This window comes from Crocodylus siamensis, chromosome 9 (assembly GCF_052110815.1).
Source record: "Crocodylus siamensis isolate JL-2025a chromosome 9, ASM5211081v1, whole genome shotgun sequence".
Taxonomy (NCBI): Eukaryota; Metazoa; Chordata; order Crocodylia; family Crocodylidae; genus Crocodylus; species Crocodylus siamensis.
The window spans coordinates 25,710,127-25,732,233 of record NC_143403.1 but is presented as its reverse complement, the minus strand read 5'-3'; the positions used below and the strand labels follow the sequence as shown (position 1 = coordinate 25,732,233).

At 48.1% G+C, this 22,107-nt stretch overlaps 1 protein-coding gene across 4 annotated transcripts in view; it reads right to left on the bottom strand.

Annotated features, from left to right (window-relative positions):
• Positions 1-22,107, bottom strand: part of NKD1 (NKD inhibitor of Wnt signaling pathway 1) — a 168,628-nt gene that overhangs the window by 51,670 nt on the left and 94,851 nt on the right. For all 4 annotated transcript variants that reach the window (XM_090062209.1, XM_090062206.1, XM_090062208.1 and 1 more), the window contains one exon: positions 14,989-15,046. In XM_090062209.1, the coding sequence (XP_089918335.1) occupies positions 14,989-15,046 (58 nt within the window). The remainder of the gene's footprint in view (positions 1-14,988; positions 15,047-22,107) is intronic.

Genomic DNA, 22,107 nt, shown 5'->3' with positions numbered 1-22,107 from the left:
GTTCTAGATTGATTCTGGAGGTTTACCAGGTAGGGGTTGCTTCAATATTGTTCTAGTTAATAGACCTGGGAGAAGCAGTGCAGGGAAACTGACAAATCTGAATGCATTTTGAGTGAACACATTTTTGGTGCCTTGCGTTACATTTAATCCAGTTATTAATTTCATGTTAATGACTATGTTCTGGGAAATAGTGCAAAACGTTATCACTACTGTAATCATTACTAGTTTTGATTTGATCATTACTAGTGCAAGAGTGGGAGGAATCTACTTTCTTTGTATAAAGACACTGCTTCCCAGATGAACCAATAAGCTGAACAAATAAGCACTAAAAAAAGCAGTTACCTACTTTTCGCTTGGAGGGGTAACAGGGCAACATTCTCCCTTGACTCCAATGACAGAGAAAGGACCACCTGCTGAGGTTTAAATCCTGCCTTTGCTACTCAATCTGTCCATAAAAATGAGGCAAGCTAGTAGTAATAATGTGAAACTGCTCATTTTGGCACTTAGTTGCAATGACAGAAATTATAATAGTCTAGAAGTGCCAAGAACAGTTTTACACTCTAGTAAAGAAACCTGCTGCTGGCTAAAGTGTCACACACTAGCTGTTATATTTGTTATGCAGTACAAATATCACAAAACAAAAACAAAATGATGAGGTAATGAGCAAAAGGTAGAATTGCATCTTATACACCATAAAATAAAGAAACAAAGAGATGATGAGATATCCTGTGAATGAAATAATTTGCTTTACAGGCATTTAATACCCAGCATAAATTGACTTTTACTATAATTCTGACTATTAAGAAGTCAACATTTTCCGACTGTTACCACAGGTATATCCCGTTATAAGCAGAAGGGAAAATCGACAGCAAATATCAATCTCCAGTGTGTGGTAACTGGTACCAAATGCTGATTTAATAAAGGCAATTATATCATATTATTTTGTATTTTGCCATAGCCCAGAGGCACCAGCTAAGATTGGAATCCTAAGATAATAAGAACACATTAAGAAATAATCTTTGCCATGAAAGTTTTACAACCTAAATAAATGATAGCGATGAAGAATACAAGTAATGGAGTACAGTTAAATCCATTTACAGGTATTCACTATCTGATGTAAGCAGACAAATTGGATAGCAGGATTGAAGTCTTGGACTTCAAAAATGCAAATTTCAACAAGCTTAGGTCACTAGTAGAGCAAGTGCTGCTGGACCAGGGACCAAAGGCAAAAGGTGTGCACAAACAGTGGTTGTTCCTTAAGGACACAATCCTTGAAGAGCAAAGGAAGTCCATTCCTATGTGGAGAAAAGGTAACAGAAGGGCCGGGAAGCCCTCTTGGCTAAACAGGGAAATCATGGTCCTCTTAAGAAAGAAGAAAGAAGCTTATAAACAATGGACGCTCGGGAAAGGCCCCAGGGAGGACTATTCCATGATTGCCCGCATTTGCAGGGAATGGATAAGACAGGCCTAAGCAGCAACCAAACTTAGATTAACAACGGGAATCAAAGACAAAAAGAAGTCCTTTTTTAGGTGTATAGGGAACAGGAGAAAATAAATGTGAGTGTGGGGCCATTGCTGAACAACTCAGGAGAACTGGTTAATGGTACCCAGGAGAAAGATGAACTCCTGAATGACTACTTCGCCTCTGTCTTTCACCGGACCACGGGGAAAACCACACCACGTAGTGTAGTTCCTACTACTGCCGCAGAATTGGTGTATGACCAATTAAAAAAAATTAGATGTATACAAGTCAGTAGGACCGGATGATCTTCGTCCAAGAGTGCTGAAGGAGCCAGCTGAAGTCATTGCACAACCCCTGGCAAACTCTTCCACAACTCGTGGCACTCCGGAAAAGTCCCTAAGGACTGGAAGAGGGCCAATGTTGTGTCCATCAACAAGAAGGACAGGAGGGAGGACCTGGGTAACTGTAGGCCAGTCAGCCTAACTTCAATCCTAGGGAAAATCTTAGAAAAAGTTCATCAAGGAGTCTATCCATGATAAGCTTGCAAAAGGTAAGATTCTGAATAACAGCCAGCAAGGTTTCATCACAGGCAGGTCTTGCCTTACCAACCTCATCTCCTTCTATGACCAGGTAACTCGCCATCTGGACACGAGAGAGCAGGTTGACATTGTATACCTTTGTTTCCAAAAGGCCTTTGATCTAGTATCCCATGATGTCCTTGTGAGAAAATTGGAGGATTGTGGGCTTAACTCCAAGATAGTCAGGTGGGTGAAAAACTGGCTGCAGGATAGGACCCAGAGAGTTGTAGTGAACAGATCTGTTATCCTGGCGACAAGTGGGCAGTGGTCAGTGCTTGGTCCAGTACTTTTCAACATCTTTATTAATGATTTGGATATGGAGGTGAAGAGCTCACTGGCCAAGTTCTTGGACATCACCAAGTTATCAGGGGGTGTGGTCACGTTTGAAGATAGGCCACAGATACATTTGGACCTAGACAGGCTAGCAAGTTGGGCACATCAGAAGCTGATGAAGTTCAATGTCAACAAATGTAAAGTGCTCCACCTTGGGACAAGCAACTCCCAACGCACCTACAGGCTCAGTGGCACTAAACAGACTAGCACCATGAATGAAAGGGACCTGGGGCTATGAATAGACCACAGTATGAATGAGCTGGCAATACGATTATTTGCCAGTAGGGCAAATAATACTCTGGCATGCATCAATCGATGCATCTCCAGCAAAACCAAGGAGGTGATTCTTCCGCTCTGCTCAGCACTGGTGAGAGCGCAGTTGGAGTACTGCGTCCAGTTCTGGGCACCACGCTTTAACAAGGACATGGACAAGCTTGAGAGAGTCCAAAGAAGAGCCAGCCGTATGATCAGGTCTTAAAAGTCAAGCCATACAAGGAAAGGCTGAGGAATCTGGGACTCTTCAGCCTGAGGAAAAGAAGGCTGAGAGGGGACCTGGTAGCAGCCTACTGCTACACTAAGGAAGTACATCAAGGGCTCAGTGAACAACTATTCACCAGGGCACCCAAGGGGAAAACCAAGAGTATGGCCACAAACTCCTGGAAGACTGATTCAGGCTCAACACTAGGAAAAACATCTTCACAGTCAGGGTGTCCAGACTGGAATAAGCTACCTCCAGAGCAATGACCTACCCTGGAAATCTTCAAGAGGAGACTAGACGGTCACCTTGCTGGGGTCACCTGACCTCCAGTTATCTTTCCGGTTTGGTGCAGGGGGCTGGACCTGATGATCTTCCAAGGTCCCTTCTGGCCTTACAATCTATGAATGGGAAACTGTGATGCATGTATCTTAAAAAAAATCACAGAATCACAGAAACCCCCTGCTTAAAGCAATACTAGCCTAGCCCCAACTATATTATCCCAGTGAAGACTTTGTCTAGCCAGATCTTAAAAACCTCCAAGGATGGGGATTTCACAACCTAAGTAACCTGTTTCAGTGCTTTACTACCTTCCTACTGAGAACATTCTTCCTAATATCTAACCTAAACTCCCCCTTGTTCAACTTGGGACCATTGCTCCTGGTTCTGTCATCTGCCACCACTGAGAACAGTCATAGATTCATAGATGTTTGGGTCAGAAGGGACTTCAGTCTTGCACCATCCTCTTTGGAATCAGGTAGTTGAAGGCTGCTATTAAATCTCCTTTCAGTCTTATGTTGTCCAGACTAAATAAGCCCAGTTCCTGCAGCCTCTCCTCATAAGTCATGAGGCCCAGCCCCTTAACCATTTTCACTGTCCTCTGCTGAACCCTCTCCAAATTTGTCTACATCCTTTCTATGGGGATGTAGGGAGCAAACTGGACACAGTACTCCAAATGTGGCCTCACCAGTGCCAAATAGAGGGGAATAATCACTTCCCTCGATTTGCTGGCAACACTCCTACTAATGCAGTCCAGTATACCATTAGTCTTCTTGGCAACAAGAGTGCACTGTTAGATAATATTCCACTTACTGTCCACTCTAACCCCCAGGTCCTTCTCTGTAGAGCTGCTGCTTAGCCAGTCAGTCCCAGCCTGTACCAATGCATGACTACTGCACTGGGCAGCACAGTTTGAGGAGGAATTGAGCATCCCTCAGTGGTGAAAGAACAGGTTAGGGACTACTAAGAAAAGCTGGACATGTATAAGTCCATGGGGCCAGATGGGATGCACCCAAAGATGCTGAGGGAGTTGGCTGATGTGATTGCAGAGCCACTGGCCATTATCTTTAAAACCTAATGCTGATCAAGAGAGGTTCCCAATGATTTAACTTGCAGCAGGATGGTGCAGTGGAAGTGTGCTGGCCCTATAACCCTGAGGTCTAGGGATCAAAACCATCCTCTGCTAAATATTTCCTTAACTGCTCCAGTGGGGCAATTGGTTAACAAATGGTACTTATACAGCAGTACTTGGGTGAGCCATGCTGAGGTTGTGAGTTTGATCCTTACCTAGAGCAGGAATTTTATTGCAGGGAAGGTAGTTTTCCAGCCAGTGTTTTCTAAGGAAGAACTTCTTTACAGTAAGGGTGGCCAGAATTTGGAATGGGCTTCCAAGGGAGGTAGTGTTCTCCCCTACTTTGGGGGTCTTTAAGAGAAGGCTGGATAGGCATCTGGTTGGGATCATCTGACCCCAGCACTCTTTCCTGCCCAAGCAGGGGGTTGGACTCGATGACCTGTTGAGGTCTCTTCTGACTTTCAGTCATAGATTCATAGATGCTAGAAAGGACAAACATAGTGCCCATATTTAAAAAACAGAAAGAGGAGGGTCCAGGGAACTATAGACCAATTAGCCTTACCTCAGTCCCTGGAAAGTTCATGGAGCAGCATGCACATGGCAAGCCTGGCAGCATGAAGAGCAGCATCCAGCTGATACATCTGTTGGAGGGAAAGGTAGTGGGGAAGGTAGGGGTGTGGGGGGGGCAGACTGAGGCCCCCACGGTGAGGGAGGGAGTAGGGCTGATGCTAGGGCAGATGCAGACAGGATGGTGCTGTGAGGGTCTTATCCAGGAGACATGGCAGGGAGCACAGCTCCTGTCACTGCATGCACCCTGGAGGAGCCATGTGGGGGCTGTTCCCCCTGGATCTGTGCCTAGGGTGAGGACAGGCTGCTGATGTGAGCTGGGGCCAGGGGCAGCAATGGGCTCTTCTCAGCAGGGCTACACTTGGGGTGGGCAGCAGCAGTGCTGGGAAGGGGGCTGGCGGGGGAGCTACAGCCACCCCAAAATTCACCGTAGCCCCCTGTCACAGCACTGCCACCACCTGCTCCAAGCACAACCTGGCCTGGCCCCCTCGTTGGGAAGAGTGATGCACTGCCCCTGGCCCCAGCATGGAGTGGCAGCCTGCTGTTGCCCCATACAGAGATCCGGGGAGCACATGCCCCCCATGCCCTCCCTCGGGTATGTGCAGCAGCTGAATCAACCCCAGCCACCTGTGCCACCCCTGGATGAGCCACAGCTCCATCCTGCACCCCACTCTGGCTGTGCAACACCTGCCTGTGCTCCAGCCCTAGCGCCAGCCCCATTCCCTCCCTCACCATGGGGGCCTCAACCTGCAACCCCCTCACTCCCCTTCCCTCCCCCTCACCCCTTTCCCCAAAACAGACTTAGCATCCAGATGCTCCTCTCCAAGTTGCTGGGCCACATGTCAGCAATCAAATCTGTATTGGGCGATATACCTTGTTAAAAATTGGCCATCAGTATCGGCCCCCAAAAATTTCTATCAGCGCACCTCTATGTAGAGTGCACCCTCAGCAAGTTTGCAGATGACACCAAGCTGGGGGGAGTAGTAGATATGCTGGAGGGTAAAGCGAAGATTCAGAGTGACCTAGACAAAGTAGAGGATTGGGCCAAAGGGAATCCCATGAGGTTCAACAAAGACAAGTGCAAAGTCCTGCTCTTAGGATGGAACAATCCCATGTACCAGTACTGGCTGGGGGCTGACTGGCTGGGCAGCAGCTCTGCAGAAAAGGACCAGAGGTTATACTGGACAATAAGCTGAGTATGAGTCAGCAGCATGCTCTTGTTGTCAAGAAGGTTAATGGCATACAGGGCTGCATTGGTAGGAGTGCTGCCAGTAGGTCAAGGGAAGTGATTATCCCCCTCTATTCATCACTGGTGAGGCCACATCTGGAGTACTGCATTCAGTTTTGGGCCTCTCACTACAGAAAGGTTGTGGACAAATTGGAAAGAGTCCAGCAGAGGGCAACAAAAATGGTGACGGGGCTGGGGGACATGACTTACGAGGAAAGACTGAGGGAACTGAGTTTATTTAATTCAGAGAAGAGGAAACTGAGAAGGGACTTAATAGCAGTCTTCAACTACCTAAAGGGGGATTCAAAAGAGAATGGAGTGAGACTATTCTCAGTGGTGGAAGTTGACAGAACAAGAAGCTATGGTCTCAAGTTGCAGCAAGGCAAGTTTAGGTTAGATATTAGGAAGAATTTTCTCACTAGGAGGATAGTAAAACACTGGAACAGCTTAACCAGAGGGGTAGTGGAATCTCTATCCTTGGAGGTTTTCAAGACCTGGCTAGACAAAGCTTTGGCTGAGATGATCTAGTTGAGGATGGTCCTGCTTTGAGCAGGGGGTTCGACTAGATGGCCTCCAGAGGTCCCTTCCAACCCTAACTTCCAATAATCCTATGGGATCGTTCCATCCTAAATGCAAGACTTAGCACTTCTCCTTATTGAGCCTCATGAGATTTCTTTTGGTCCAATCCTCCAATTCATCAAAGTCTCTCTGGCCACATCCAGACGAGCATGGTCGTGCAGTATGTGGCACCACAGGCACATCTGTGACATACCACACTTCAGTTATCTTCTGTGCTGCAAGAGAGCAACATGGAGGGTTTGTTTTTTAAAAAAACTCATAGAGAAATAAAACAAAGCAGCACACAAATGAGCAGTGCCCAATGCTCAAAAGCAGAGCTGGGCTGCTTGGAGCTGCCGGTCAGACTCTGCGCAGCAGAATCGCCATTGCTGCAGCCCCAAGCGGTTTCCAGGACCCCAGGTAAGGCTGCTGAAGCCAACACTGGCACCCCTCGCCCCCAGGGTAACTTGCCATGTGCCAGAGTGCACGTGGCACAGGGGTTCCCTGGGGACAGTAAGCAGTGGTGCAAGGTGCGCCACTGCCAGTTGTCCCCATGGGACCAAATGTCCATACAATGTGTGGATGCAGTCTCTGAATCCTAGCCCTACCCTCCAGCATATCTACTATTCCCCTTAGCTTGGTGTCATCTGTAAACTTGCTGAGAGTGCACTCCATCCCATCTTCTAGATCGTAAATAAAGTTAGTGAACAAAACTGGTGCCAGGACCAACCCCTAGAGCACTCCACTTGATACAGGCTGCCAACTAGACATCAAGCCAATGATTAATACTCTGAGCCCTATGATCCAGTCAGTTTTCTATCCACCTTAGAGACCATTTAACCCATGCTTCCTTAGGTTGCTTCTGCAAATGTCATGGAAAATCATGTAGCCCGGGTATACCCATGGTAGGTACTCCCCTTTCTGATTGAAGAAGACTGGCAGCAGGCAGGGGTGCTATGGGAGAGAACTGCAGGCTGAGCACAATCTCCCCACTCCCTATAGAGCCAGGCCAGAACAATATTAAATTTATTAATATTTACAGGGAACCTTAAAAGATAAATATTAATATAAAACTGATATATATATTTACATATAATATAGGACTAATAACCTTGCTTCTCTACAATGGATGACCACAACTGGGATTCAGGTAAGTTACAAGTAAACATAGGTAAGTAATGAGGAGGACCTGTAATGTAAAATATAGATTTTACATTCTAATGTTAGTTTTCTTATGGATACAGGAGCACACAATTCACAGGATACAATATCACAAAACATAAAACACACTATCATAACATAACATAAGCACAGAAGTAACCATAAACTATTAAAAGGGTCTCCAAGCCCCCTGGGGCCTGGATTACGCTCTAGTGACCCGTGAGGGAAGACCTTATTGCCCCCTGGGCCTCACACCAAGCCCCCTAGGCAGCCCACAAGCTCAGAAAAGACCATCCCTGAACCTCCTCTCCAGGAACCCCTTTCTAGCCAAGAAGGACTCCCCCTCCCCTGTGGGAACCCTATTCCCCAGCAACTCACAAACCTGATGCCAAGGTGGGGGTCCTCGTCCCCTCAGGTGTGTGGCTACTTGTTCACAGAAGCCTCCGGAACCTCTGGCTCCTCCTGGGCCACCCCCGTTCAGAGCCTTGAGCATCGTCACATGCTCTTGGGGGCTTTGACCCTTGCTCAGGGTTGGAGGCCCAAACCACCTTGCACCACTCTGGGGCTCAGTCAGCTCCTGGACCCTCCATGCAGCGGCTCCTTCACTGGGTTACCTGCCACGTGCCAGGAGATGGAACCTCACGCCACCGCAGATGGCTCCCAGAGCCTCATTGGTTCCGTACACCCAGAGCCCTGCCTGCACACCATGGATTGCAGACCTGAGCCTCTTACTCTTAGGGTCTGGCTCCATGCACCGTGCTGCATGCACCAAATGGCTGGAGGCCCGAGCTATCTCACACAGCTCCCAGGGTCTTGCCCCCTGAGCTGCACGGTGGACCAACTGGGGCTAAAACTGTCCGCTGCTCCTGTCTGATGAGAGGTGATCACAGGGGCTCCTCAGAGTAGCAGCATCTGCCCACTGGGCAGCTCTTCTCCAGCTCTTCTTAGTTCTGCTCTCATTTCTGTCCCTCACTGTGTGCGCGTGCTGGACATGCAGCCCCTTTTATTCTCTCTGGAGACTCCACCCCCACCAAAGTTTTGCCAGACCTGCAGAGTGCAGGCTTAAATCAGGTCTGGGTCTCTCTACCTCACCTGAATAGAGGCAGGACTAGTGCCTCCCTGCCATTACCCGATTGGTGGATGGGCTCCACCAATCATACCAGAGATTCTCCAAGATCGGACGAGCCAGGCCGTATCAGTAAGTCCGCCACAAGCAAAGTCAAGATATATCATGTATATCGTGCTCTTCCTGCATCCAAAGCCAGTCATCTCATCAAAGAAAACAATCAGGTTGGTAAGGCATGGCCTGATCTTGTTGAATCCATGCTGACTTCCTAATCACCAGGGATCCAGGTTTTCCATTTCCCACAGAAAAACGGAGTAAACTATGGATTTTCCCCCTTTACTAAAATGCAGATTTCTCATTTTAGCAGAGAAACCCATTGATTTTGTAGTTTTCCACCAAGTCCTCTGCAGGCTGGAAGAGTTCCAGCCTGCAAAGGGCTGCAAGGGAGCAGGAGGAGGGTGGTCAGGCAGTGGGCACCACATGCATGTACATGAACATGGCCCCAGGCAGCCTGGAGAGCAGCTCCTGCAGGTAAGTGAGGGGGAGTACTGAGGCCCCCATAGGGAGGGAATTGGGCAGGGCTGGGGCTGAGGCTGCTGCCCTGCTGGGCAGCGCATGGGGCTTGGGGCCCGAGGCTGCAATGTGTGGCCTCAGAGCCTGGGCGGGGAGCAGGATGAGGCCATCAGTGGCTTGTTCAGGGGTGGGAGGTGGGGTGCTGCAGCGTGTACTCCCGGGGGGGGCAGAGGTAACCCACACCCAGGGCTGTCCCTGGGGAGGCAGGGGTTGTGAATCAGGGCGACTGCCCAGGGTCCTGTGCTTTGGGGGGTGGAGCAGCAGCACTGCAGAGCTGGGCAGAGCAACTGGCTCCACATCCAGCTGCTTGCTCCCCCTGCCGGCATTGGCAGCAGCAGCTTCTTTGGGTCCAGGGCCCAGATCGGAGCGGGGGCGGGGCCTTGCATAGGCTAATTTGTCTCGGACCTCGCATCCTGCTCCGGTCAACTCTGCCTGTGTCCCCAGACTGTGTGAGGGGCGGAAGTGTTCTACAGGCTCATGCCCTCCTCCAGGTCTCCACAGCACAGCATGTGCGACCAGGCACTGCAGGGCACAGTGGGATCATGCAGGAAAGCTGCTGCCTCTGTGAGCTCCATGCTGTCCTGGCAACAGTGTTATAGGTGGAGTGAGGGGGCACAAGCAGGTCACAGGGGATTGTGGGGGGAGGGGAGACTGTGGGGAGCCTTTAATTTTAATTAAGCATTTTGGGGGGTTTATCAGAGAATTTGTCATTTTTTTTTTTTAATCAGGGAAACAAGGATCCCTGCTAATCACCATCTTCTTCAAGTTCTTAGAAATGGATTCCTTGAGTACCTACTTCATGACTTTTCCAGGGACTGAGATGAGGCTGACTGGTCTGTAGTTCTCCAGATCTTCCTTCCCCTTCTTAAAGATAGGCACTATAGCCCCCTTTTCCAATCATCTAGGACCTCTCCTGATGACCATGAATTTTCAAAGATGATGGTCAGCAGCTCTGCAATCACAGTGGCCAACTCCCTCAGCACCCTTGGATGCATTGCATCCAGCCCCAGGAAGTTGTATACATCCAGCTTTTATAAACAGTCCCTAACCTGTTCTTTTGCTACTGTTGGCTGCTCACCTCCTCCCCAAACTGTACTGCCAGGTACAGTAGTTTGGGAGTTAACCTTGCCTGTGAGAACTGAGGTGAAAAAGACATTGAGTACTTCAGCCTTTTTCTGCATCATCTTGTACTAAGTTGCCTCCCCAATTTAGTAATGGAACCACTTTCCCTCTGATCTTCCTCTTGTTGCTGACATACCTGTAGAAACCCTTCTTGTTACTCTTCATGTCTCATGCTGGTTTCAACTCCAGTTGTGCTTTGGTCTTCCTGCTTTCATCCCTGCATGCCCAAACAATGCTCTTATACTACTTCCTAGTTGTCCGTCCAAGTTTCTACTCCTTGTAATCTTGCTTCTTGTGTTTTGGCTCACTGAAAATTCCCTGCTAAGACAAGCTGGTTTTCTGCCATACTTCCTAGTCTTCCTACGCATCAGGGTGGTTTGTTCCTGCACCCTCAGTAAGGTTCATTTACAGTACAGCTCTCCTGGACTCCTCCCCGCTTAGACTGGCCTCCCAGGGGATCCTGCCCATGAGTTTCCCAAGAAAGTCGAAATCTGCTTTTCTGAAGTTCAGAGTCCTTACTCTGCTGTTCTTCCTTTTTTCCTTAGGCTCCTGGATTCAATCATCTCATGGTTGTTGCTGCCCAAGTTGCCATCCACTACTACATTCCCCATTTTTTTTTTTTTACCATGAATAATTTTACAAGCCCCGGCCCAGTACTCTAGTACAAGAATATCCACTCTACAGGTTGCCTTTACAGCTTTTCCAAAAGTTAAACTCATCTACATGTATGTCTGGCATGATCTATATACTTAAAAAAATAAAAATCATAGCTACTATAGTTTACAACATGAGTTGCAATGTAGCTAATATAGCTACAGTTCACTGAACCTCAGATTTTAATTTCATAAAACACAGCTTCCTTTTTTAGAAATAAAACCTAAAAGTGAAAGTTTAAGCTGATGCGTTAAAACAAAATTATTTCCAGCAATTTTATCAGTTTCCTGTAGCAGTGTCTTGCCTACACTCAAAAGAATGAGACAGCCCCTGCTTTACTCTGGTAAAGGTTTAATATTACAAATTGTTTGATTTCCAACCTTAGCCTCCCAATGCAGACCAATAGTTTAGATGTCTCCTCTGCTATAAATCAAGCAACAGGTTCTGGATAGAGTTTAAAACATTGTTCCCTGTCCCTTATGAATAAAGATGTTCCAAGAAACATCCATTAACACTTCTTAGAAAAAAGCAAGAGAAGACTAAGAACCTGATCTCAGGAAGAAATATGTAAGGAAATCTTACCAGACTAACAGATCAGAGTAATAAGCATCATAATTGCAGAATCTATATTTACAGGTATGATAATTCTAGTATCCACCTTTGCACCAAGACATAATGCGATAACATAGGTAATCATCTTGACAAACAGCTCTTGGGTTACTGATGTGAAAACTCAGATCCTTGCCACCTTTTGCTGTTGAATTCACATTATGCAACAGTTATGCAGAGTTGGGTCTGGTCACAAAGGAGAACCATAAACAACATGAACATGCCAATTAGGGCTGTGCAAAGCTTCAGTTGCTGACTTGATTCGGCAGAGATTCAGCCCGATTCAGAGGCCAAATCTCCAAATCCAAATCAAATCAGGAAACCCTTTAATCTCTCTGAATTGAATCTGAACCCTCTGAATTGAGTCAGAGATTTGACAATTCAGACACAGACACAGCTTTAAAATGTTTTCTCTACATACCTCAAGGTACCAGGTGGCTTGTGAATGCTGAGATGCTGGGGTGGATGAAGTGTACCACAGGAGCATGGGGGGCTCCCCACTGTACTTGGCAGCAGACCCAGAAATGGACCAGAAACACTTCTGATCCAGTTCCAGGTCTGCCGGGGAACGCACAAGGGGTGGGAACACACAGGGCGACTGGCCCCTCCTGGGTCTGGGGGGGCACCTGGGATCCCCCTGCGGCCAATCACTGAGCAGAGGGGGGCTCCCCTGCACTCTCAGCAGTGGACCCAGAAGTGGACCAAAAGTACTTCCGGTCCACTTCTGGTTTCGCCACCAAACACATGGGGGCCCCCCCACGCTCCTGTGGTATGCCCCACCATCGCAGCGTTGACCATCATACCTGGTACCTCAAGGTATGTAGAAAAAATATTTAAAGCCGTGTCTATGCCCGAATTGCTGATTCTCTGAATCAGCATTGAATCTTCAGGTTCAGATTTGGCCGAATCAAATTGGGACAGTGATCTGAATCAACAAATCAAATCACTGTCCCTGACCCGAGCCAAATCTGAATCAAATACGGCCCATTGCACACACCCCTAATGCCAATGTGCAATGAAGTCTTCCCTCTGAATAAGCACTGAGCAATTCCAGATACACTGTGTCCCGGGGAGACAACTAGTAAACTGGACTTACCTGCAGAACCCGAGGAAGAACACGCGATGCCGCCGAGAGGACCCGTGCGGCGCGTCAGCCGCTTGTTTATACAGGTGCGTCCAGCTGGTGACGTCAGGGAAGGACGCCAGCCGGGGAAGTTAAAAGCAGCAGCTGCAGCTGCGGAAGGGGTGGATAGCCCCAGGACACAGCAATTAACAGCTCCCCCAGTGAGAAGGGTGGAGAGCCCCAGGGAGGGGCAGCTACCAGCTCCACCAGGGAGAAAAGTGGCGGCGGCGGCCAACAGCAGAGCTCCGAAGGAGCAGAGGCTGACAGCGTGGCTGGAGGATGCTCCTGACAGAAGAGGAGCAGGAAGCATGGCCACGGAGGGCCCAACGGGATACAAACCTGAAGACAGCATGACCCACAGGTGGAGTGCCGGGGCGGCGCTGCGAGACTCTGCCACACAAAGGGGGAGAAGACCCGGGAGAGCCCTGAGAGGGTGTAGCCGGGGCAGGGATCGCTGCCAAGCCACCGTGCCAGGAAACTGTAGGGGCACTAGGGAGATTAGGGGCCAGGGACAGCCTAGGAGGACCGGGGAGGTCCAGATAGGATCCTCAGCCTGTAAAGGGGCCGAGGAGCTGGTCTTTAAGTTTGTTTATGGTTTTGTTTTCCAGATGGCGGATACCTTAGCTGGGATAGCTGAGGGGGCTTCTTCATAGAAATAGGGTTGAGGCTGCTTTAGGTGAGTCCAAACCTGTGCTGCGACCTCATACAGGATCAAACAGGGAGAAGGAAAGAGGGAACGTGTGTCAAGCTGGTCGGCGAGCACCCCGACGGGGATGGGCCAGGTGGAGAAGGAATACCACCCCACCACAGAGAAATCAGACCCACAGAAGAAGAACGCACTAGAGGTGGCGTGAGATCGATGTGCAGGGGTGGCGGAGCCCCAGGATGTGACCACCGAGGGACCTGGGCCACGGAGTATACAACGAACCGACCTTGACACTGAAGAACATCAAGTCGTGGTGGCTGAGAACAAGGTCGGGGACTTGGGCGAAAGAGAGCTGCTCCGACACCGAAGCGGTCCCAAGAGGATAGTGACATCTACCTACACGACTAGAACTACCCGAGAAAGAGGAATCACAACCCGGCGGTCACACACTGTTAAAGGACCTACAACTTCTAATAGCAAACGTATGAGCTTGGCATTCCAGTCTTAAGGACCTTTTCCACTGGAGCTTTCCAAGCAACTGTAGGCAGTATCTATCCCTCTCTTTTTCAGAACAAGAGATTCGACTATAATTTCAATCATAGGTGCTGACTTTTATATTTGCTGGGGGAAGAGGGCAGCTCAAGATGATGCCCACTCCTAGCAGCATAGCTGAAGCAGAGCCAAACAGAGCCCCTGGGGGCACACGGGCAGAGCCCATGGGAGCACAGGGGTGCCAGTGGGCTGCCCACTTTGACCACGGGGTTCTCCACCCTGCTGCCCTCCCCCTGGAAGCCCTGCACCAGCTGTGCTGCCATAGTGAGGTGCCCCCTGACCACCCATGCTGCCACCCCCGCTGCTCCTGCAAGAGCAGGGGGCACCTCACCATGGCAGGACAGCTGGCGCAGGGCTCCCAGGGGGAGGGCAGCAGAGTGGGGAGCCCCAAGACTGCAGCAGGCAGCTGCATCTGTCCTCACCCCACACACAAATCTAGGGGACACTTGCCCTCCATGCCCCCCTCCCTGATATTGTGGACAGCAGCAAGAGCTGCTCCCCCCCGCCACCCCAGATCAGCCATTCATGGCTCTGTCCTGCTCCCCACCCCAGTCCTGAGCCCCATGCCCCACCCTGGCTGGGCAGCACCCTCAGGACCAGCCCTTGCCCCACTCCTTCCCTCACCATGGGGGCCTCAATCTGATTCCCTCCCCCCAAACCTGAAGAGAAATAGTTTCTACTTCCTTGTGTCTGAGCAAACTTCTTTAGTTAGTACCGAGTTTAGCATAGAGTTTGGTCTCTACACTATTACTGAATAGCAGTGGTAGATTCAGGAGGGATACAAATATATGGACTATCCCCCTCCTTATTAGCTACAACAGACAATAATGGGCTACCTGCCACCATTTACATTTTAACCTGCTTTTTAACTCAGACAGAATTTCCCCAACATGTCTTAGAATTAACTAAGAAGAATAATTCTTTAAGTACCTTCCAGATGAAAGTGTTCATCACCAATTGTCTCTCTGTAGTCTTCACCAGATGGATCCTGTAAAAATAAAAGGTACAAAGAAAAAACAGATGTTTTAATGACATGTTTACTATCTACAAAACACTGAAACATTAATGAGACATGTATTTTGTTGCCAAAGTAATTGTAAGCATTGTTAGAAGGAAAAAGATCTCTCTCCAAAAAAAACCATAATCCCTTTTGTTACAGGTGCTTATGTGGTGTAGTTGGTTATTTTTTAATGTGGTTAACATGCTCTTGGGCACCAGTTTAAAGTGAAGAATAGAGTGTACCTGGAGAAAAGTTAATATTCCAAATAATTTACAAAGTAGCTAAACATTGAGCATTTCGATGTTCTGTAAATCATCCAAGATAAAAATCACCATGAAATATCAATTATAAAGGAGAAATAAACCCCTTCCTCTCCACAGAGGAATGCTGCAGTTTGATTCTACCACAAAGAACTCTTCTTTCATATGACAGAGCTGGGGTGGGGGGGAAGCAGCAGCAACTATGAGGCTCAGATGCAGCTGCCTGTTCCTGCAATTGTGAAGGCAACGAGTTTTTGTCTGAGTAGGCAATGCAGTCCATAGTTCTGCAGATAATTTTATGCCAGAACCGAGAAAAAACATCCCTCAGTGATGATGCTAAAGAAAGAAATAATAAAGTGCATCAGTGAGATTCGGAGATAATCCCACTGGTAAGGAGCCTAAAGAACCTAATGCTGGTTCTGCTCCAATATTATAGGATCCTTGCCACCCCATATGCAGGAATCGCACCAGTCCTCATAATTTACACCTCTGCCAACTGTCTGTAATGATCCAGGAGTAACATAACACAAACGGCTTTCACAATACAGTCACATACATACCCTTTAATAACTGTTTTTGGTAATGACTAGAAAGAAGTATTAAGGTACAGTTCAGAAAGGGTGAAGTTTCCTACTCTTGACTACTAGAGTTTTGCTAGGGAGACACCCAAGAAGCACAAACCTAACTTGGCGTTTACCAATTTCAGATAGATAACACAGAGCTTGTTGCAGGTAGGCATGGAAACAATTGATAGCCTGGTTGTATTAGTTAGCTTATCTAGCTACACACATGGCATAACTACTACAAAAAGATTTACTCCAGAATTTACTGTACAATAAAATTATATTACAGATACAGGACCAGCTCTCTCACACTAATCATCTGCAAGGGGTGCTTTTATGGTACGTACTATGTGGTTGGGGAGACTGTTTGAAATCAGCAATGGTTCCTCCAGGACAAAACTGACCAGGGACACAGACTCAGGTCTGCTACTCAGATATAACTCTGTACAATTGCTCCTCACTTGCTGGGGGGCAATTTTACCCTAGAATACAGTGACTTATACTGACTTAATGCTGCATATCATGTGTCCACTCCACTTTTACAACATAGTAAATGCATGTCCAAAGCCCCTTATTCGGGTTACTTAATCGATACATCATTTAGAGACTGTTAGAGGCTCAGATCTTTACTGATCTTCGGAGAACTAGTATATTCCCCTACTACGGGGGGTTGTCAACCAGGGGTATGTGTACCCCTGGGGGTACTTTGAAAGGTCCCAGGGGGTACATGGAGATGGAGCACTGCCACCCCACACCTCTGCCTCATAGGAGCAGGGCTGAGGTGGGATGAGAGCAGGGCTGCACAGATATTGCACTGCTGCTGCTGCTCCCCATGCCCCTGCTCTGTGTCTGGCCACTTACCACCCTCCCCGCCTCCTGGAGCACACTTACAAAGAGTGGGGCTGCCAGAGGTACACTTACTAAAAAAGGCTGAAACCCCCTGCCCTACTATGTTCTCAGGAGACAGCAGTTACTAGCAAGGATCTTGGTTTTCTCTGTTTAAAAATCATAAATTCTCTGATAAAAACACAAATTCCCTGACTAACCCTCCCCCCAATCCACAATTAAAATGAAATGCCACTGTATAGATAGGTATCAACTGAACACAATGTTTTATTGATATATTTATAATTTTGAAGCAATCTGGAAGTCTACCAATGTCTCAATCACAATAATAAAATAAACTCTTAAGTACCTATACATTTTTGGTATTTGATTTTGGGTTTCTTTTCATGGAAAATCAGAGCTCCCCCTGTCCCCTTCACTCACCAGGATGCGGGCCCAGGCCCCTCACTCCCAAGCCACAGGCCCCCATCCCTACTGGTGCCCTTCACTCCCCACCCACAGCCCTGCCAGAGGGAGCCCCCAGCTACCAGGGCTATGGGGCCACAGACCCAGGTCTGCTTCCCCCTGCACCAGTGCCCAACAATCACCTGCTGCCCACTGGAGGCAGTAGCTGCTGCAGCAGAGTGGAGTGTGGAGCCCAGCTCCCCCTCCCCCAGGGGTGGTACAGCTGAAACAGAGCCCATGCGGGGGGTGGCAGCAAGTGCAGGCTGACCACTGCAGACTCCCCACCCTGCTGCTCTCCCTGCGGGGCCTCCAAGACCCAGCAGGTAGGACCCGGAGTGGCAGGCAGAGCGGGGCTGCGTGAGGAAGCTCACTGCCATTGCTAGGAGCCCTCCACCGCTATGGTGAGGCACCCCCTGGGTCCTGCCCGCTGGGCCGGGGGCGAGGAGGGCAACAGGGTGGAGGGCCCAAGCCCACAGCAGCCAGCCCACCCTACCCCACGCACAAATCTTGGAGGTGTGTGGTCCCCCCTGCCCCCTCCCAGGAATGCATGTAGTGGCCGGGAACTAGCCCCTCCCCACTCCCTGGACAAGCCACCTGCAGTTCCATGCCACTCCCCTCCAGGGCCCATGCATTCTGGCCCCATGCCCCAAGGCCCATGCACCACCCAGGCTGGGCAGTAGCCACAATCCAAGCCCCAGCCCTGCCCAACTCCTTCCCCTCCCTACAGGGGCCTCAATCCCTACCTCCCCCACTGCCAGACATACCTGCAGGAGCTGCTGTCCAGGCTGTCTGGTGTCCATGTGCATGAAAATGCGGGGGGGAGGGGGGAGCCCTCATTCACAGAAGGGGAGAGTGTAGAAAGAAGAATATGTGTACTAAGTTTAACTTTGTTTGGTTAACTGATCACTGGTGCTTGCTAATGAAGGCAGAAAAGCCGGCAATGCAGATCAGAGGACAGGAGCCACAGGGTTTACTTCGGACCCAGCCTAGTTCCCTCTGGATCTTGTTTTTACTTTCTCTCTCTCAGAGAAATAGCAAGAGGCTCTCCTCCAGCATCTTATCAGCACCAAGAGTGGCAAGGATCCACCAGGGAGAGGGAATATGAAGCAGATGCTTCCACTCAAGGTATGCTTTGCCCTAATTGCCTCCCAAAAATGATCAAGCCTGTCAGGGCAGCAAAATAAGTAAAGAGACCCAATCGGCCCTAACAGAGAAAGTGCAACCTCTCGAGGGAAGACAGACTGAGTAAAGGAACTAGCTAGACCCTGAAAAACTCAGAAAGGGACCCTGTTGGTCCAAATAAAATCTCTTTTCATTCCTTCAGTTCATTTGACATCTTCTCTTTTTGCTGGTGCAGAGGTTGTAATGTGCATCAGCAACCGGCGATTGAGTGGTGGCACCAGCCTCTCCCTCTCTCCCCCTTTCCTTTACATCTTCAAGAACCAGCCAACAAGAAAAGTTGTGGCAGGTGGGAAAAAGGGAGAGCAAAGGGGGGGTGGGGAGCCACCTTGGGGCAGTTACGCATGGGGAAAAGACCTGCAAACAGCTTTTGGGTGTGAAGACATGCCTCTCTTCCCAGTAATGACCCAACAGCACCCACCTTAAATATTCCACTGTTCACACTTTAAGGACTGGACACGATTCCCAATTTTGGCACCTATTGTCATCCTCGTTGTAACAGGGGCCAGTCTCAGGGCCGGTCTGTTTCTGGGCCAACTGTCTGCCTCCTGGCCTGCCGTGCCTTGATGACACATAATTATGGTGTTAATTAGGCGGGAGGCTGCCCATTCTTGCCCTGATGCCAGGGCTCCGTTCCTCCCCTACACCACAGCCGAAGCCTCGCAGATGGCATCCACGGTTCTTAACGTTACTGGCCTCACACTGGGCCTCAGAATCCTCCAGTCCAGACCCCAACTGGATCCCTCCAATCAGACAACCTACTCTGCCCTCATTCTGGGCCACCTAGCTCCCTGAAATCTTCCCCCTCTCAGGCGTGACCTCCCCAGGACCTTTGGCCACACAGGTCCTGGCCTCACCTCCAAGGCCAGTTGGAACCCCAGGCCCTCAGCTCTGGCATCCCTTGTGGTGGGCCCCTGGCCCTTTTGAACCTTCTCGTCCTGGACCCAGCATTCACCAGTTGAAGGTGTTTTGAGTCAGGCTATTGAGCCTCTAGCCCACTCCCTAATCTGGGTCTGCCTTCTTGGCCCTACTATGGGGTAACCTGCCCCATTGTGGGAGCTAGGGTTATTAAGGTGCCCTGACCCACCTTTCACCAGGGTGGTAACTAGCCTTGCACTTCCTGGGGACTCCTGCACCACCAGTAGCTCCACCAGGCCACCCATCCCTGGCAGGGTGCAGTTTTAGGTCATGCCCGGGACCTGGAGCCTCCAAAACATCCCTTAAGCTCCTGCCCTTGCCTCCAGGATGTTGAAGTCATCCTTGCAGCCAGGCAATGTTTCTGCCTGGCCTGCCAGCAGAGAACTGCTTTGTTTATATAGGTGGCCAGAGATCTAAAATGGCAGCTGCAAGCAAGCATCTGGTGGCTGCTTGGCTCTGGCTGCTTGGCTCGGCCCTTAAAGCGGCAGGCACCAACAGTGCCCTGCCACACTCATCTAGACCTGAGAAACTGTGGAATCTATTTAGCCAAAATGACTAACCTTTAATTGTGGCTATTATTTAGACGTACTTCGATTTGTAAAAAATATTTTATTTACAAGGCACAAGGCATTTCACTATCTAAGCAAAAATGTATACATAAATTAATACAACTGCTTCTTTAAACAGTTTCAATGGGAGAGATAGGGAAAGAAAGATTAAAAAGAAAAAGAGTTAATATTTTAGCAGACAGACTCCTATTTTCTTGCTTTTAATAATTACATGTGCATTATGTAAATATTTTTATGCTAGTCTTAGTTTCATCCCCTCTCTCGCTCCTACTTATTCATTTAAATTATGACAGTAAGTTAATACAAACTAATTTTCAATTATTAATCTTACCCTTAAGTCATATAACTAAAAATCACCGACTGCTGGAAGTGTGTTTTTTGTTGATGGGATAAAACTGTATTATTAGTACTAAATGGCACAAAAATTGACAACCTAGTCCTGAAGTTGATGACAGCAACAGTTGCACATTTTAGTGACATATCTAGACAGCGGGAATTCATTGGTTGCCAATTAATTTGCTCTTTCATGTCAGCAGGGTTACGACATGCAATATTTCTGATAAACAGATATTTACATTACAGAAGTGTGGGCAACTAGCCTTAACATATTTGCTGTTATTCAGAGTTCTTATAGGGAAAAGTAAACCACAGAAAACTGCACTAATCCAAATACCTCCCTTGGTTTTTCTATGAAAAACCACTGCAAACAAGTATCAGAATATCTGTTAGTACCCCAAAGACAGTCATCATAATCTGTAGATGTGCATAATGCTCCCTGCCTCGGAAAATGATCTGAATAATTTATGCCCGTTAATAATTAGAATTAACAAAAGCGAGAGAGAGGCAAGTGGTGAGGAAGCAATCCTAATTTCAACGTAAAGTTGTTCTAGTTATGTACAAGTTTTAAAAGAACAAATTGTTTTAAAAGAACAAAGAATAATCCCTTTCCTATGCATGTGATGGGGGAATTCATTTACCCGGCTATACAAATTCTGAAAACTTAACACAGCAGTAGAGCAAGGTGATGATACAGAATATAACCTTGAAATGGAAGAATAAATTAGTCAAATGGAGAGGGAGCAGGATCACCCATTGGAGGGAAATACTTCAAAAAGAACTCAAAGGAATGTTTTTTAAAACACAAAGGAAATACATCCTTGCTGAGACAGCAGTTCTGATGGAAACCAAAACAAGGCCCTCACCCTACATTATATTCTCTTAGCATGGACCCATCTATTCTACATAGATACAGGTGTTGGCAGTAGCTGACTGCATGCAGAACTGGTGTCAAAAAGGAAAAGAGCAACCACTGAATCGGCTTAGGTAGCTGTATATCATAGTTCTAACATTGTGTTTTAAATCACAACACTGCATTTTCCAGCTGGAGCACTGAGTTGCGAAACAACCAAAACCAGATGTACCCTGTGAAATACTATATAAATGAGGTCAGTGAATGTTTGAGAGAATAAAGAAAAGTAAAGTTTATGTAGAAAGAGTATTCCAGTGTGCCATTTCTACAGGTTGCCAAGTAGGATCATATCTGCAATAAGTGTTTGCACCTTGATGGGAGTTTCCCAGATAAATAAGTTAGCCTATGTTAGCTATCAACACAAATCATACAAAGCTGCTAAAATTCAAGCTCAGATATTTGCTTCAAAGCTATGAACAGCTGCCGGGCTGACTTCAGCAGCAAGGACCCATATATTGTACTTTAATAGGTGCCACTGTAGTCAACTCTGATTTAAGAAGTGAGTGTAGAGAGGAGAGTTAATTAGTGTAACTCCCTCAGAAATGCAGCTGAATCCATACACGAAAGAGGAGAAAACAAATCTTAAAAAACCCCCACACCCTAGGACTTCTTTTCATAGATTTCATAGACATCAGGGCTGGAAGGGACCTCGGGAGATCATCGAGTCCAGCCCCCTGCCCAAAGGGCAGGAAGTCAGATGGGGTCATAGTATCCCAGCAAGATAAGCATCCAATTTATTCTTGAAGGTGTTCAATGTAGGTGCTTGAACCACCTCTGCTGGCAGACTGTTCCAGACCTTGGGGGCTCGGACAGTAAAGAAATTCTTCCTTATGTCCAGCCTGAAATGGTCTTGCAGGAGTTTGTGACCGTTCGACCTTGTCATCCCTTGGGGCGCTCTGGTGAACAGACGTTCCCCCAGATCCTGGTGGTCACCCCTGATAAACTTATAGGTGGACATCAGATCACCCCTGAGCCTGCGCTTTTCCAGGCTAAAGAGTCCCGTGGCTCTCAGCCTGTCATC